At 38.6% G+C, this 17,108-nt stretch overlaps 1 protein-coding gene across 2 annotated transcripts in view; it reads right to left on the bottom strand.

Annotated features, from left to right (window-relative positions):
• PLPPR5 (phospholipid phosphatase related 5) overlaps window positions 1–17,108 on the bottom strand; it is a 122,455-nt gene that overhangs the window by 63,437 nt on the left and 41,910 nt on the right. For both annotated transcript variants that reach the window (XM_061119979.1, XM_061119980.1), the window contains exons 2-3: window positions 13,916–14,048; window positions 8,315–8,565 (exon numbers count right to left, since the gene is read on the bottom strand). In XM_061119979.1, coding sequence (XP_060975962.1) covers window positions 8,315–8,565; window positions 13,916–14,048 — 384 coding nt within the window. The remainder of the gene's footprint in view (window positions 1–8,314; window positions 8,566–13,915; window positions 14,049–17,108) is intronic.

The raw sequence follows: 17,108 nt of genomic DNA, 5'->3' as shown, positions 1-17,108 counted from the left end.
AGAAAACAGGGGTCTCACAGCTGCTCAAATCTATACATTTCACATCACTTGACTCTGGTCTCATCAGCACTAGGACTTTCAGTCTTAAGGAAACCAACTGAATTCAAATGCTTATCATTTCAAGTCTGAGACTGACCATCTCCTTAAAATCGTCCCTTCACTTTTAGTTTCTTTCTTTTTTAATTCCCTCTTTATTCTTGATGTAAAGAATCTGCCTGCAATGCAGGAGATCCTAATTCTATTCCTAGGTTGGGAAGATCCACTGGAGAAGGGGTAGGCTACCCACTCTAGTATTCTTGGGCTTCCCTTGTGGCTCGGCTGGTAAAGAATTCACCTGCAATGTGGGAGACCTGGGTTCGATCCCTGGGTTAGGAAGATCTCCTGGAGAAGGGAAAGGCTACCCACTCCAATATTCTGGCCTGGAGAATTCCATGGACTATATAGTCCATGGGGTCGCAAAGAGTCGGACATGGCTGAGCAACTTTCACTTTACTCTCTATTAGACCATTTTAAACTTCAGAAGGAGTTTACATTAGTATGTACAGGCTTGATGCATTCCACATATTCAATATATATTTACAGGAATTGGAGTAAATAGAATCATTCTAAAGAATTGCTTCTGTATGGCATTTATTTGCTTATTAACTCAAGCATGAAGTCTCAGGTTGGTTTATAAGGTCTTTCTGATTTATTTATCCTTGCTAATTCTTAAACCCCACAATCCCACCCCCACCATATACTCCTTATGAGAGGTACCCTCCCTCAGTCCCTCCAAAATCTATCTGCTCTTTTTTGCTCCTGGCCTTTGCTCTCCCTGTCCCCTTACCAGGAATGACTCTTCTTTACCTAATCAAATCATATTGACCTTCAAGACCCATCCTAAGTACCACTTACTCCTGAAGCACTCCCCACGGTGCTTGCCAATAGTGACCTCTTCCCTCTTGGACTCTTGAGAAAGTACTGAAGGATCCCCCAGCTGCTCCAATCTATACATTTCATATCATCTGACTCAGAGGCTCCCACTGTCATTACAAGTGGGTACTTGTAATGTGGTAAAGTGGGTACATTAACAATCATATTTCACTCAGAACTTTATTATGTGTGTACCATCCACAGGAAAAACTTATCCAGTAGGCACAGTGATACTTGTAGGGACCTATGAAACTGTCTTAATATTAAAACCAGAAGGAAAAAGTGAACAATAAATAAAATATTCAACATATATTATTTATAAATTTGTTCTTATAGCAATGAAGTCATAACATATACACATGCTATTGTTGCTATTTAGTTGCTAGTTATGTCTGAGCCTTTTGTAACCCCATGGACTGTAGCTCATTAGGCTCCTCTGTCCATGGAATTTTCCAGGTAAGAATACTGGAGTGGGTTGCCAATTCCTTCTCCAGGGGATCTTCTTGACCCAGGGATCGAACCTGTGTCTCCAGCATTGGCAGGCTGATTCTTTATGGCTGATCCACCAGGGAAGCCCACATATATATTTTTAGGGGGTTCTCAGGTGGTGCTAGTGGTAAAGAACCTGCCTACCAATGCAGGAAACATAATAGACGCCAGTTGGACATCTGGGTCATGAAGATACCCTTGAGGAGGAAATGGCAACCCATTCCAGTGTTCTTTCCTAGAAAATCCCATGGACAGAGGAGCCTGGCAGGCTATAGTCCATGGGGTCACAAAGAGTGAGACATGACTGAAGCTACTTAGCATGCATGAGCATAATTTTTAATGGCAGAAGTGGCCCGTGAAGGCACACATCCAAGTGCTAGGGACTGCAGAAGTCATAATGGAGCCCTGGCTATCTTACATTGCCCAATTATGGTAAGTCCTATTTTCCTAATTAGAATATCCAAAGGCTGCCAGCAATCCTCAAACTGGAGTTTGCTAACACCTAAGAAACCCCAGACATATTAATGAAATTCTGTGACGTATTTTTCAATATTTCAAAGAGCTTAATACAAAAGTATATTTACCCATAATAAGGCCACATGCACTAACTGAAATGTACTCTTTGCTTTTGGCTGGAACTATACTAAGGCAAAGGCCAGAGATCAAATTGCCAATATCCGCTGGACCATCGAAAAAGCAAGAGAGTTCCAGAAAAACATCTATTTCTGCTTTATTTTTTTTTTCATAATCTAATTTTATTTTATTTTTTTTTCTTTTATACAACCCTTTAAAGTTTTCTTTTTTTTTTTTAATTTATTTATTTATTTTTTATTAGTTGGAGGCTAATTACTTCACAACATTTCAGTGGGTTTTGTCATACATTGATATGAATCAGCCATAGATTTACACGTATTCCCCATCTCGATCCCCCTTCCCACCTCCCTCTCCACCCGATTCCTCTGGGTCTTCCCAGTGCACCAGGCCCGAGCACTTGTCTCATGCATCCCACCTGGGCTGGTGATCTGCTTTATTGACTACGCCAAAGCCTTCGACTGTGTGGATCACAATAAACTGTGGAAAATTCTGAAAGAGATGGGAATACCAGACCACTTGACCTGCCTCTTGAGAAACCTATATGCAGGTCAGGAAGCAACAGTTAGAACTGGACATGGAACAACAGACTGGTTCCAAATAGCAAAAAGAGTACATCAAGGCTGTATATTGTCACCCTGCTTATTTAACTTATATTCAGAGTACATCATGAGAAACGCTGGGCTGGAGGAAGCACAAGCTGGAATCAAGATTGCCGGGAGAAATAGTAATAACCTCAGATATGCAGATGACACCACCCTTATGGCAGAGAGTGAAGAGGAACTAAAAAGCCTCTTGATGAAAGTGAAAGAGGAGAGTGACAAAGTTGGCTTAAAGCTTAACATTCAGAAAACTAAGATCATGGCATCTGGTCCTATCACCTCATGGGAAATAGATGGGGAGACAGTGGAAACAGTGTCAGACTTCATTTTTTTGGGCTCCAAAATCACTGCAGATGGTGACTGCAGCCATGAAATTAAAAGACACTTACTCCTTGGAAGGAAAGTGATGACCAACCTAGATAGCATATTAAAAAGCAGAGACATTACTTTGCCAACAAAGGTCCATCTGGTCAAGGCTATGGTTTTTCCAGTGGTCATGTATGGATGTGAGAGTTGGACTGTGAAGAAAGCTGAGCGCCGAAAAATTGATGCTTTTGAACTGTGGTGTTGGAGAAGACTCTTGAGAGTCCCTGGGACTGCAAGGAGATCCAACCAGTCCATCCTAAAGGAGATCAGTCCTGGGTGTTCCTTGGAAGGACTGATGCTGAAGCTGAAGCTCCAGTACTTTGGCCACCTCATGTGAAGAGTTGACTCATTGGAAAAGACCCTGATGCTGGGAGGGATTGGGGGCAGGAGGAGAAGGGGACGACAGAGGATGAGATGGCTGGATGGCATCACCAACTCGATGCGCATGAGTTTGAGTAAACTCCGGGAGTTGGTGATGGACAGGCGGGCGTGGTGTGCTGCGATTCATGGGGTCGCAAAGAGTCGGACACGACTGAGCGACTGAGCGACTGAACTGAACTGAACTGATACTAAGGCAGTTGGCAACATTGGTGATCTCATGCTGCTGAGTGGTTCTGATACATGAAATCCACAGAAATTTTTGAGATGTAACCAGAGAACCAGAGGCCACCATAAATCCATAGGTTTTATGGATACCCAGATATAAGTATCACTTCCAGAAGCCAAGTAAAATTATGGTGAAGAGGCAGAGTACCCATGTGTCTTCAATCATTCACTGTTTGTTATTTAATAATTGTATGTATGCAGTTTTAATAAGTGAATTGTGCAGTTTCAAACAGCATATTACATTTTTATTACTGTGGACCATTGTTTAATATCTGGGCTTAAGTTGGGATGGGAAAGTGTTACTATGTTAAACAGAACATTTAAAAACATGGAGTTCATGGAGGAGTGGTAGCTGGGAGGGAAAAGGTAAACTATAAAAGGGTCTATGGTGGTGAAAATACTGGAACCCAATGGGTACTTGGCAGATATCTTTAGTTCCTTCCTCCACCCGATACCAATTAACACATAGTTGAAGGCTCACAACAGAAATGTCAATGGACTAGTAACAGTGTGGCACCAGTGGTCAAGTGATAGCATAGCAGCCACATTATGAGTAGATGCTCAATAAATACTGTTTGATGTATTGTCTACCAGACACAATTTTGCTCATTTGAAATCTGGAGCTCAAGGACCATACACATTTCAGTGTTAAATTACTCCTGAGTGGGGATGATTTACAGGAATGGCTTTCTGATGTCAGCCAGGTCTCACCAGCCAGTGAAGAGAAATTTGTAAAGACAGTTCAGAGATTTTCTTTTTACCTTCTCCAATCCTTTCTCCAAATACTGTCCCCATCTAGACAGTCTCATGGAGTCAACTGCTTCAAAAATGGGCATGCTTCCCCAAATTCTGTTTGAGGTTTAGGGTGGTTTGTTAAGCAGCAACAGATAATGTAAAAAGACTAATAAATAAAATTGACCCTTCCCTTTTTTAAAAAAAATATTTTCAGAAAACCTGAGGTCAGAATTGGAAGTAATCTAGAGAGACCATTCTATGACTTTTTGTTTCAATGGTTTATGAGGTTAACTGGAAAGTCATCAAACATTACGTCTCATTCCAATTCTGGAGTTCATTTGATTTTAACTGAAAAAAATTTTATCCATTTTATGTGAAAAGAAATGCCACAAAGCTTAATTTAAATATTATTCTAATGCAACTCAACACTGAATTATAAATTTAATGGTTGAAGGTTAAATAACCTCCAGAATTTTTTCCTGGGAAACCGACAGCATTTGCAAAAATAAGCATAGGATTTTCTTCCCTGAAAGTTCTCAGAAAACCAAAAGATAACAACTCTGTGATCAAATTATCCCCACAGCCTTAATTAAAGTCAGATGCTAAGGGAGAGTTTGAGTTCCTTCATTTTATTTACTAATCCACAAAGAGAAGCATCAGGAAAATGTTCTTCAATTCTTATTTGCATACTTCCTAATAGGGCTCATTTATTTTTATTTATGTGTTTACATATGTTTATAACACCTTCACCACAATAAACAAATATATCTCTGCCTAAATACAGCAATAAGCCTATTTCCACAGAGAATACTGAAAATATGGCTGTTTTCCCCTATTCATCTACATGTAAAAATTCTGGCAAGCATTTCCTATTGAAACACCCCAACATTTTTATTATAAAGTTTTCCCAAGGTGTCTCCAGTGAAGCTGGAGAAAATATATGCATGTGTATAGGTTCAACTATAACAGCAAATCCTGACTGTACTGCCTCCATTTGCAGTAGGAGTTATATTCAGAGTTGCCATAGCAGCCACCCACGCTCACACACACACAAAGGGGTGGTGGAAAAGAGAGAAAAGCAGTTAGCAGAGAACAGAATCTATTGTTCAAAAGCCAGCGGTACCTTTCAATGTAATTACAAGCAGGAATCCTGATTTTTAGTCTGAACCACTGTTTAACAATAGATTTCTGAGTGCTAGATTGTTGTTACATTTTTCTTTTCTCTAACATAGCTACCACCTGAACCTTTGGGTTTAACTTCTATGGATGCAGAGGTTATGTAGGACCAGGAGGGAATCAGCTAACCACACACACATCAGGGCTGTGATGCCGCTTACTCGCTTCAATCGGTTCCAGCTCTGTGCGAACCCAGGGACTGTGGCCCGCCAGGCTCCTCTGTCCACGGGATTCTCCAGGCAAGAATACTGGAGTGGGTTGCCATTCCCTTCTCCAGTGATAAATAATCACCTATTACACAAAGAGTAAAAATAATAAAGAAATTTTAAAATAAACAAAAACTAGTTAAAGTATTAAATAAATAAAAGTAAAGCACTAGTGCCTGGCATATACTAAATGCTCAATAAATGTTTGCTAATAATAATAATTATTATTGTTAAAACATCTCCAAGTGTTTATTACAGACTAGAACAGTGCATGCGTGCGTGCTCAGTCACTTAGTTGTGTCCGACTCTTTGATAACCCATGGACTATAACCTGCAAGGCTCCTCTGCCCATGGGACTTTTGAGGCAGGAATATTGGTGTGGGTTGCCATTACTCCTCCATGGGATCTTCCCAACCCAGGGATTGAACCTGCATCTCTGGTGTCTCCTGTATTGGCAGGTGGATTCTTTACCATTGTGCCAACCTGGGAAGCCCCAAGTCTAGACTAGAAAAGTGTGACTTGTAATTCAGACATAGCTTAAATAAGTGCCTTTAAGTAAGTTGGTAAAACGAACAAAAAACAGATAAGAAGTTGCTAAACAAATGCCAGCAGACACACCATTTTGGCAGAATAAAAACACCAAGCAGTTCACTACACGAACACATTCACTACCATTGGCATACCCTGATCACACAACAAAATCCATATTAGTGCTAAGATAATCAGGTAACAGTATTGGGGGTCTGAGAGTATTCTGGAATTTGTCTCAAGTCACTGGCTTGGCACATGTCTATACGCAAGACATGTTTACAATTAATGTGTGTTAGTTGCTTAGTCGTGTCCAACTCTTTGCAGCCCCATGAACTGTATAACCTGCCAGGTTCATCTGTCCATGGGATTTCCAGGCAAGAATACTGGAGTGGGTTACCATTTCCTTCTCCAGGGGATCTTCCCAACCCAAGGATCGAACCCAGGTCTCTTGCATTGCAAGCAGATTCTTTACCATCTGAACCACCAGGGAAGACCTTTACAATTAATATCCAGATACAAATACAAACATAAGATTTAGATGTGATGACAGTGAATGAAAAATGTTTTACTGTTCCTGATTCACACAAGTTTTAAATCTTCATATTAAGGCTAACTGCTCTACCTTCTAGGGGAGGTAGAACAAAGAGTTAAGCAATTTAGTGACTAAGAAAGAACCACACATGGATTAGAAGATTTTATATCAAGTCTAGAAGTACCTTGAAATGTGTAGCAGAAAGCAAAACTAATGGGCTAAAGAAATAGGGGACAATTAGAGGAACAGTGCTGGTAGTATGAGAGTAAGAAGAGAGTTGTAACTGGAAAATTGTACAGAAGAGAAAATGGATAGAATGGGATTTGGTCCTTAATGCTATAAAAATTTTCCTGATGGGATTTCTTTTAAAGTCCAAGAAGCAAATGGTAGAATTAGCTTGGCTTAAACACTTTAAAAATGTTAAAATGCACACCCTTATGACCTCCAAAATGACTCTGCCATTGTGAGTGTTATATACAATGCTATAGTTCCACTCTTAAATTGTCTTTTATCTCGAAATCTTTATTTCCAATATCAAGCAGAGGTGCCACAGGAAATATCCTCTCTTTTAGAGATAAACTGACAAGCTTACATTAGGAACATTAGAAACATTTCCATAATCAAATAGCTCTCTGAGGGGAAAAATAATTCTGAGTTTTTTCAAGCAATTAGAAATTAGTCAAATTTGGCTTGACATTGACCCTGAGATCTCTTGTCATTGAGCTGAAATCAGAAGTAGTTACTGGCACCATTGACTAGGAGAACTCCAAAAGGAAAAATGTTCTGCACTTCTTACTGGAACTAAGAAAAAGTCTTCAAAGAACACTTTTGGAGTGCAACTTTATAGCTTCAAGGCAGCTTCTGGTGATAAGAGGGTAAGAATGATGGATACAAACGCTGGGGACAAGAACTGCCTGAAAAGGCTGCTCTTCTTCCTACTCGTGCCCATCGCTGATGCCCTCAGTGGTGACCACTTCCTTCCACCTAAACGTCCCAAGAGATCTGCATTTTCGGTCTGGCTCTTACCACTAGAATAATGGCAAATACTCAAGAATAAATAAAATGTGTATAATTTATAATGGCATTTGGTTAGTTCTATAACAAAATCCTAAAACAGTGGTAGAGATACTGAGATGATAGCGTTAGCAACAAAAAAGAACTTTCTAGAAAAAGAGTGTCTCTTTCTCTACCTTCACCAGAGAACACTGGAAGTTGAGTAGGCAGCAAACAGGCCTCGGTAGTTCTCTTAATTGTACTATTATAAGTTTATAAGGACTGCATAGGACAAATTTGTTTCCATTAAGCCCTACTTAATATAAAGACCAACATATTCTCAAATGGAAATGCTAATGGCTATATTTTTTAATACAACCAACTACCCACACATAATCTCATGAGAGTCAACTGACTTAATTTTAGTCACAGTACCAACAGCTATTATTAAAGATAAATTAAATGGCCTGCAGAAAACTGTTAATGTGACTCCCATTATGGCAGGGAGAAATAGTTTCTACTTTGGGAGAATTACCAGAAAGACAAATTAAGAATGGCTTCTAACCCTTACTTACTGTCAGGTACATAGCTGCATAGACACTGAGAGCCGCTTCTTTGGATGGAAATGTCTTCCTCGCTCTCATGATGAGGTCTGGGTTGCCTGTGCAGGCTTCTTCCCCACTGATGAACTGCGTATATTGCTGACACCCAAGCGCCGTGTAGTTGGGTTTACACAGGGCAAGAAAATGGGGAGCCAGGTTTCCTGTGACAACTTGTCCAGCATTTACAAAGATATCTGTTGCAAACAGTCCAAATGTATAAATTCCTGAGGAAGAAAAACACACCATTTTAAACCCTTTGGTTTGCTGTGGTTCAGTTTACAATAAACCAACAGGGAAACATTTTAGAAACTCATACTCGTCCATACATATGATTCCTTCCATTTCACTCCCTCCAGCTTCCCCCTCTGCTTTCTGAACTAGTGGGAGTGTTAAATTATTTAACATATTGAGTTGTCTGCCACTGGCTACATTTTTATGCATGGCAGGTTTATAAGACATAAGATAAAAGAAGAAAATATATTCTAAGACTGTGTTTGGGTAATGTGATTTTTTAAATGGAGATGTGTTTCCCTTGAGAGGGCTCAGTCTATCACCTTCTACTAATGTTAGCAATCTTTCTTTTATCCCTATTTTTGAATATCTTACTAACATAATACAGAGCAGTCATCTCCCTTTAATTATACCTCTTAAGCCCATTCTAACTAATATTAACTCAGCTGGAGGTGCCAATTAGCAAAATCCTAGGCCATCAGTTTTTAAAAAGCATGTAACTGCTAAGTCCCAGCTTATCTTTTATGTATTGAGTTTCAATTTCTCAAGTTTGGGACAATTTAGTAAATAATAAAGCAATTAGATTATAATTTTTAAATTATCTTCACAATATTAAAATTTACTTGCTTTGTTTACCTGAACATAAAAAATTAAGTACATAAATTTCCCCCTTTTGTAAGGATTATGTCAATTTACTCAAAAACCAAAACTATTTTCTAAATAATTGGCCACTAATGCCAAAACTTATCTCTCTATTTAGGTAAGAAAGGCAAAACAGATTCTTTGGCATCATTGTCAAACTTACAGCTACAATCTACAAAGATGTGCTATCAATGTAAAGAAATCTATTCTTTTATAATTTTTGATAATAAAATTCATCAAGGACATTTTAAAACTATACCAAAATACTACTTCCCAAATAGCTGGTTCATTAAAAAGACATATAATTCTATTATGATAATTAGATGGTTTTTTTCTTTGTCACGTATTTCTGGATTGTTTATTTCCTAAGGCTTTACATAATTATTGATGTGTTGCAAATCAGCAGGAAAAAATATTTTTCCAGGATTAGATACATGACTATCCTTTTCATTTTCAAACCATTATATAAGATTGTAAAAGGTTCTAACACCCAGACCCGCACACAGCAAAACTCCATATGTATATAAACCACAATGAAACAAAGACCTTAGTTCTTTATTGGAAATGTTTACAAGGAAGAGCTTTCTTTCCATCTTACCAGCATTCCATGAGTCATACAAGTAAATGTTATTAAAATCAGAAATTTGGCAGAGGCAGAGAAAAAGAAGACAATAAAGCTCAATAAAATGTTATTGTATACTCCCTCACCTTTCAAATCCCATGGCCTAGCATGGGAACCTAAATGACAAGTGTTCATTTCTCTTCTCTTGAAATCTAGGCTAAGATGTACTCATTGTATTTAACCAAATCATTCTTTTTATCTGGTATAATAAGTTATCCTGTCTAGAGAGGAATATTTGATAAGGATTTGGAAATGTCTCTTGATACTTATAAAGCTCCCAAATGTGCTTCAGAATTAAAATAGTGCATCAGGCCCAAGTCCAATATTGAAGTTGACTACAGAGATACTTATTAAAGTGAGATCCCATGAGTGTATCCTCCAGATACATTGGCGTGTGACCTCCAGAATAAAGTCACTAAAAAAGAATGATGTCCTATTCTATAGTAATGCTTTTCTTACAAGCTTCCCTTTTATTATAGCAAACAAGAAACATCCAAATCATGATAAACAAGGAAACAAGGAACAAAGCAACTACTTCTAAATATCTTATAAATCACATAAGTAAGAAATACGCACAGGCTTAAATGCACACTTTATGCCATCCAGGCAGAGCTCGTTTTATTGAGCTTCACTTTATTGGACTTCATGAAGAGTACTTTTTTTTTTTTTTTTTACAAATGGGAGGTTTGTGGCAACCCTGTGTTGAGCAAGTCTACTGACACTATTTTTTCAATAACATTTGCTCACTCTGAGTGTCTCTGTCACATTTTAGCAATTCTCCCAATATTTCAAAGTTTTTCATTATGATTTATTTGTTATTGGTGATCTATGATCAATTATTTTTAATGTTACTATGGTAGTTCTTCGGGTGCAAGACATACCGTACCCATAAAAGGCAGTAAACCTGATAAATGTGTGTGTTCCGACGGCTTTACCAACTACTCATTCCCCTATATTTCTCTCCCTCTCCTCCAGCCTCCCTACTCTCTAAGACACAACATCACTGAAGCTATGCCAATTAAAAATCCTACAATAGCCTCTAAATATACAAGTGAAAGGAAGAGTCACACATCTCATCCTTAATCAAAAGCTAGAAAGGATGAAGCTCCATGAGAAAGGCAAATCGAAAGCTGAGACAGGCTGAGAGCTAGGTCTCTTGTGCCATTTAGCAAAGTCATGAATGCAAAGAAAAAATCTTTAAGGAAATTAAAAGTGCTACGCCAGTGAACACACAAGTGATAAGAAAGTGGAACAGCCTTATTGCTGATTTGAAGCAAGTTGTAGTAGTCTGGATGGTTCCAATCAACCACAGTACTCCCTTAAAACAAAGCCTAATCCACAGCAAGGTCCTAACCCTCTGCAATTCTACAGAAGCTGAAAGAGGTGAGTAAGCTGTAGAAGAAAAGCTTGAATTGAAGCTAGCAGAGGACGATTCATGAAGTTTAAGGAAAGAAGTCATCTCCACGGAAGGAAAGTACAAGGTGAAGCATCAAGTGCTGATACAGAAGCTGCAGCGTTATTCAGACGACCTAGCCAAGATCATTAATGAAGGTATCTACTTTAAGTGACAGATTTTCAATGTAGATAAAACAGCCTTCTGTTGGAAGAAGATGCCACCAAGCACTTTCAGATCTAGAAAGAAGAAAATGCCTCGCTTTAAAGCTTCAAAAGACAGGTTGACTCTCTTCTTTGGAGCTAATGCAGCTGGTGAATTTAAGGTGAAACCAATGCTCACTTACTATTCTGAAAAGCCTAGGGCCCTAAAGAGTTAGGCTAAATATACTTGGCCTGTGCTCTGTAAATGGAACTACAAAGTCTGGATAACAGATTATCTGTTTATAACATGGTTTACTAAATATTTTAGGCCCATTGTTAAAACCCACTGCTTAGAAAAAAATATTCAAGTTTATTACTGCTCACTGACAATGCACCTGGTCACCCAAGAGCTCTGATGGAGATGTACAATGAGATTAATATTGTTTTCATGCCTGCCAACACAACATTCATTCTGCAGGTCATGGATCAAGGAAGACTTTTGATTTTCAAATCTTACTGTTGCAGGGAAGAGCCAATTCTGATTCCATGTTGGATCTGTTTTTTTAATTTTAATCTTCACTTTTCATTGCTTTTTTACTATATCACTCATAATGGTCTGTCTCCAGGAACCCTGTCCCTCTGCCTTTGTTAGAGACAGTCTGACCCAGCCCACCTGTGAATGGCTGCACAGAAGAAGAAATTAACATATCCCCTATTTTGCAAGATAAACACCTTTTTACTTTACTTCCTCACCTACTTTCCCTCTCTGTTCTATAAAAGAAGCTGGCATGCAGACTCCAATAAGATGGTCATTTTGAGATGTTAGTCTGCCATCTTCTTGATCAGCCAGCTTTCCAAATAAAGTCATATTCCTTGCCTCAACACTTGGTTTCTTGATTAATTGGCCTATTGTACAGCAAGGAGAGTGAGCTTGGACTCAGTACCATTATTATTTAAGAAGTACATTTCATAAATTTGTAGCTGCCATAGATAGGGATTCCTCTGATGGTTCTGGACAAAGGGAATTTAAAATCTTCTGGAAAGGACTCACTATCCTGGATATCATTAAGAACATTCATGATTCATAGGCAGAGGTTAAAATATTAGCATTAACAGGAGTTTGAAAGAAATTGACTCCAACCCTCATGGATGATTTTGAGGAGTTCAAGAACTAAGTGGAGGAAGTAACTGCAGATGTGGTGGAAATAACAAAAGAATTAGAAGTGGAGCCTGAAGATTTGACTGAATCACTGCAATCTCATGATAAAACTTGAATGGGTGAGGATTTGCTTCTCACAGATGAGGATTTGCTTCTCACTTTCTCAAGAAAGTGGTTTCTTGAGATTGGAATCTACTCCTAGTGAAGATGCTGTGAAGATTGTTGAGATGACAACAAAGGATTTGAAATACTACATAAAGCACCAGCAGGGCTTGAGAGAACTGACTGTAACTTCAAAAGAAGTTCTACCATGGGTAAAATGCTATCAAACAGCATTGCATGATACAAAGAAATCATTAGAGAAAGGAAGAGTCAATTACTATGGCTAACTTCATTATTATCCTATTTTAAGAAATTGCCACAGCCACCCCAACCTTCAGATTCTACCAATATGATCAGCTGAGGCAAGACTCTCCACCAGCAAAAAGATTACAACTCATTAAATGTTCCAATGATGATTAGCATTTTTTAGCCATTTTTATTTTTAAAAGTATTTTTAATTAAAGTATGTATTTTTTCAGACATAATGTTATTGCATACTTAACAGACTAAAATATAGTATAAATATAACTTCTATATGCACTGGGAAACCAAAAAAGTCATGTGACTCACTTGATTGTGATATTCACTTTACTGTAGTGGTCTAGAACTGAGTTCAAATATCTTGCGAGGTATGCCTGCATATTCTTTAGAAATATGGGTGCAAATGAATAAAAAAATTTTACTTAAGTAGGCATAAGATAATTTAACAGAATTTAGGAAGTTTCAGTTTCATCAAAAACACTTCAGTTCTGAGTATATTATTGCTTATTTTGTTATTAAATGATTCTCGTACAAAGATTAAATGGGTCAAGAATATAATTTTGTTGGTATCACAAAAAAAAAGCAACAACTGAGAAGTAGTTGATGGAGTGCTACTTATTATAATCACCCAGTACAGCATTTCTTTTATTTGTCCAGCTATTCTTTTTCGTCTTTTGTGATATTCAGTAATCAACCTAGATCATCATTTCTACCTAAGCATTGTTTCTGAAATTTAACAAACACTAAACCATTTCTTTTATTTACATAATTTTTAGTTTCTTTTAGAGTATTAAATATCCAAGTGTGGTGGGATTTTTTTTTTTCCTTAAAATAATGTGGAAATGGCACCATGAAGTGGAGTTTTGCAGAACAGGAGAGAAAATAATATGAAGTGTTTATTTTAAAACCAAATTGACACATTTCAAAGAAAATATAACCTAATATTTGCAAACATTTTAAAGGTTAGCTTATACATAAACATTATTTCAGAAACAATAAAAACAATTCAATGAACACATACCAAGAAATCGTACAGTTCTCCTCACCAGTGGGTTTATATAGCAACAGTCTCCAGTTAAAATAGTTTTCTCCTGGTTTTCGAAATCCCTTGTGGCCAGTTGTAGGCAAAACACAGCAGTTTCTCCAACTATTATCTTGCAAGGAAATAAAAGATTAAAGAATATTAGAATTTAACCAGTATAAATGCAGAATATCTCTACTTTTAAAAAATGAATAAAAAGGAGTTCTTTTGAGTGGTAACAATCTCAATATAAAGCTGAGCCATATTTGGTTGACCAAACCTTTTTATTTATAACCTCCCCCCATATATATAAAACTCATATTTCTCTCAATTCAAAAATGTATGAAATTAATATGGTACGGGATGGGGGGGTGGGGTGGGATGGAGGTCCAAAAGGGAGAGGATATATGTGTACATATAACTGATTCACTCCATTGTACGACAGAAACTAACACAATATTATAAAGCATCTATACCCCAATTAAAAAACATGACCCAGCAAGGTACTGGAGCAAGTGTCATGTGTCATAATAATATTGATGAGGAAATGACAGCGTGAGGTTAAACAATCTGCTCCCCATAAGGCCAATCACAAGCCAGACAGAAATTTCTGACTCCGTCCTCAATCTTTTGACTCTATTTAATACCATGAACAACCACACTAGAAATAAGATTATGAGAAAAGAAACCAGAGCCAATAGCGTGTCTCCTAATTTGTCATTGTTTAGGTTAGGTTTTAGGTCATCTTAACAAGGTTAAATATAGGACCATATGGGGACTCCCTGACACCCACTGGAGAAGTGACTTTGGGGTCTTTGTGAAAAGCAGTATCTATGATTACAAGATATTCAAAATTCTAAGTGGGAGGTAGACAAGGAGCTCACAGGAGATCAAGTGTTTGACTTAATTTTATCCCAATATGTATCCCAATATCTGTATGCAACAGATCATGAGGTATCTCTGAATTTTTATCCTTCCTTCGGTCTCCTTTTCTTCTCCTATATTTCTTCTTACAAGTACGTGAGGGTTCAAGGTTTAACCAGAAGATGTTGAGCTGAATGAATTTAAAGGAATCTAGTCTTGTCTGTCTGGTGAGGCACAAGTGAATTAGGAAAGGCTAGAGTCAAAAGCTTTCCAAATCCTGAAGTTTTTGACTTTGGCAAGGTAGAGCACGTTTGTCATAAAACAGTTCATTCAGCCTAAACAGGCACAAGAGGTGTTTTTTACACGTTCGTCAGCTGCCACCAGGGCCCTAGGAGACACTGACAAATAGACAAGCTGAGTGTCTGACACCTTCTTATCTCCTGTTCTGAATCACTCTTTCATGGCCTACCTTCCTCTCTGCTTCTCCTTGAAAGTTCTCCTTTCTGAGTTTTTAGTCTCAACTTTTTCCAAGTCTGTTTTGTCCAGAATGTTTCAAATTCTAACATTCTATCATCCACTCCAGATAATCAGCTGACTGGTGCCCTGATTCTGCCCTCTGAGCCTCCTCTTCTCCAGGGCAGGTATCACGGTGTCTCCACTGACAGGCTGGCTCCATCCCTCAGTACACTGAGCCCCGAGCTCAGTCCGTTAACACACTACAGGCCCTAGACTGTAGCAGACACCCAAGAATTCTAAGAGTATGAATTAATTCATCCTCAATAGATCAGAGGTCTTTGTCTGCCTCTGACTTTTACTTGATTCCCAATAACCAACATTTTCTGCCTTCTTCCTGCAGTGAAGGCTCTACCTTACACCCTAGTTCCTGTAACCAGGTTCTGTGTGCTTAGTTTCTGACTTGCTTACCCATTTATAGTTAGCAGACTAAAAGCTGCCTTGTTCAAGCTACTCTTCCGAGTTTTCCTAAGGATAACCTCTTGCTTGTCTGTATCTCTGCACATTGCGCTTTTCTGAGTTTTCTGTTTAGTCTTGAGCATACCTGACAAACACTGTCAAGGTCGATATTATTTGGCTACCACTAAAAGAGTGTGTGGGTGAGTTGTTCAGTAGTGTCTGACTCTTTGTGACTCTGTGGACTGTATATCCCACCGGGCTCCTTTGTCCATGAGATTTCCCAGGCAAGAATACTGGAGTGGTTGCCACGCCCTTCTCCAGGGGATCTTCCTAAACCAGGGACTGAACCCAGGTCTCCTGCATTGCAGGCAGACTCTTTACCACCTGAACCACTAAAAGAATCCCACTCGGAGAAGGCGAGGGTGGGATGTTTCGAGAGAACAGCATCGAAACATGTATATTATCTAAGGTGAAACAGATCACCAGCCCAGATTGGATGCATGAGACAAGTGCTCGGGCCTGGTGCACTGGGAAGACCCAGAGGGATCGGGTAGAGAGGCAAGTGGGAGGGGAGATCGGGATGGGGAACACATGTAAATCCATGGTTGATTCATGTCAATGTATGACAAATACCACTACAATATTGTAAAGTAATTAGCCTCCAACTAATAAAAATAAATGAAAAAAAAAAAAAAAAGAATCCCACTCAAACTGGATTAAGAAGAATAGGGAATTTAATCTAAGATTGGCGGGTTATCTCAGAACCTAGTGTTGTAAGGCACAGGATTAGGTTCAGGGTTGGAAATGTCTCAGGAGTCCAGGCAACCATTCTCTCAGTCTCATTCTTGTCTGGAGTCACGCTCTCACCTCAATTCTCTGAACGTCTGACTCATTCTCGTCTTTCTGCAATCTGCATCTCCTGCTTCTTAGGGTACATGAGTGTCCCAGCAGGCTCCAAGAACTCTGTGTTCAACATGTCAGCTCAGTTCAAGGAAAATTCAACTAATTAGATTTACTGAACCCAGAGTCAAAATTCCTGGAAGGTTCAGCTTGAGACAGGTGTCTCTTCTGGTCCAATTAATCAAGGTTAAGAAGGTGTGATATGGTGTATGAAAACTGCCTTCCGGGTAGAAAGGTTAGTTTTCAAAGAGTTGCAGTGATGTCTACTTCAGATTCCCATCCATTACATCTTTCTGGACCTCCTTCCTGCTAGCTCTTGTCTAGACTAGCAATTTCCATCATGTTCTCTGGATCCTGTGTTTTGTTTGCATACCTGAACTTTACCTAATCAAATGCATGTGCCTAGGCCCTAGTGTCTGCTTTTCTTTAGGGGGTATGTTTGCTCTAATTCTCCCTCCCTCACTGTGATATCTATGGGACTCCTCAACAAAATCATTTTCTTAACTGCCCCCATCTC

Source organism: Dama dama, chromosome 20, assembly GCF_033118175.1.
Source record: "Dama dama isolate Ldn47 chromosome 20, ASM3311817v1, whole genome shotgun sequence".
NCBI classification, from domain to species: Eukaryota; Metazoa; Chordata; class Mammalia; order Artiodactyla; family Cervidae; genus Dama; species Dama dama.
This window is presented reverse-complemented; position numbering and strand designations above follow the sequence as displayed.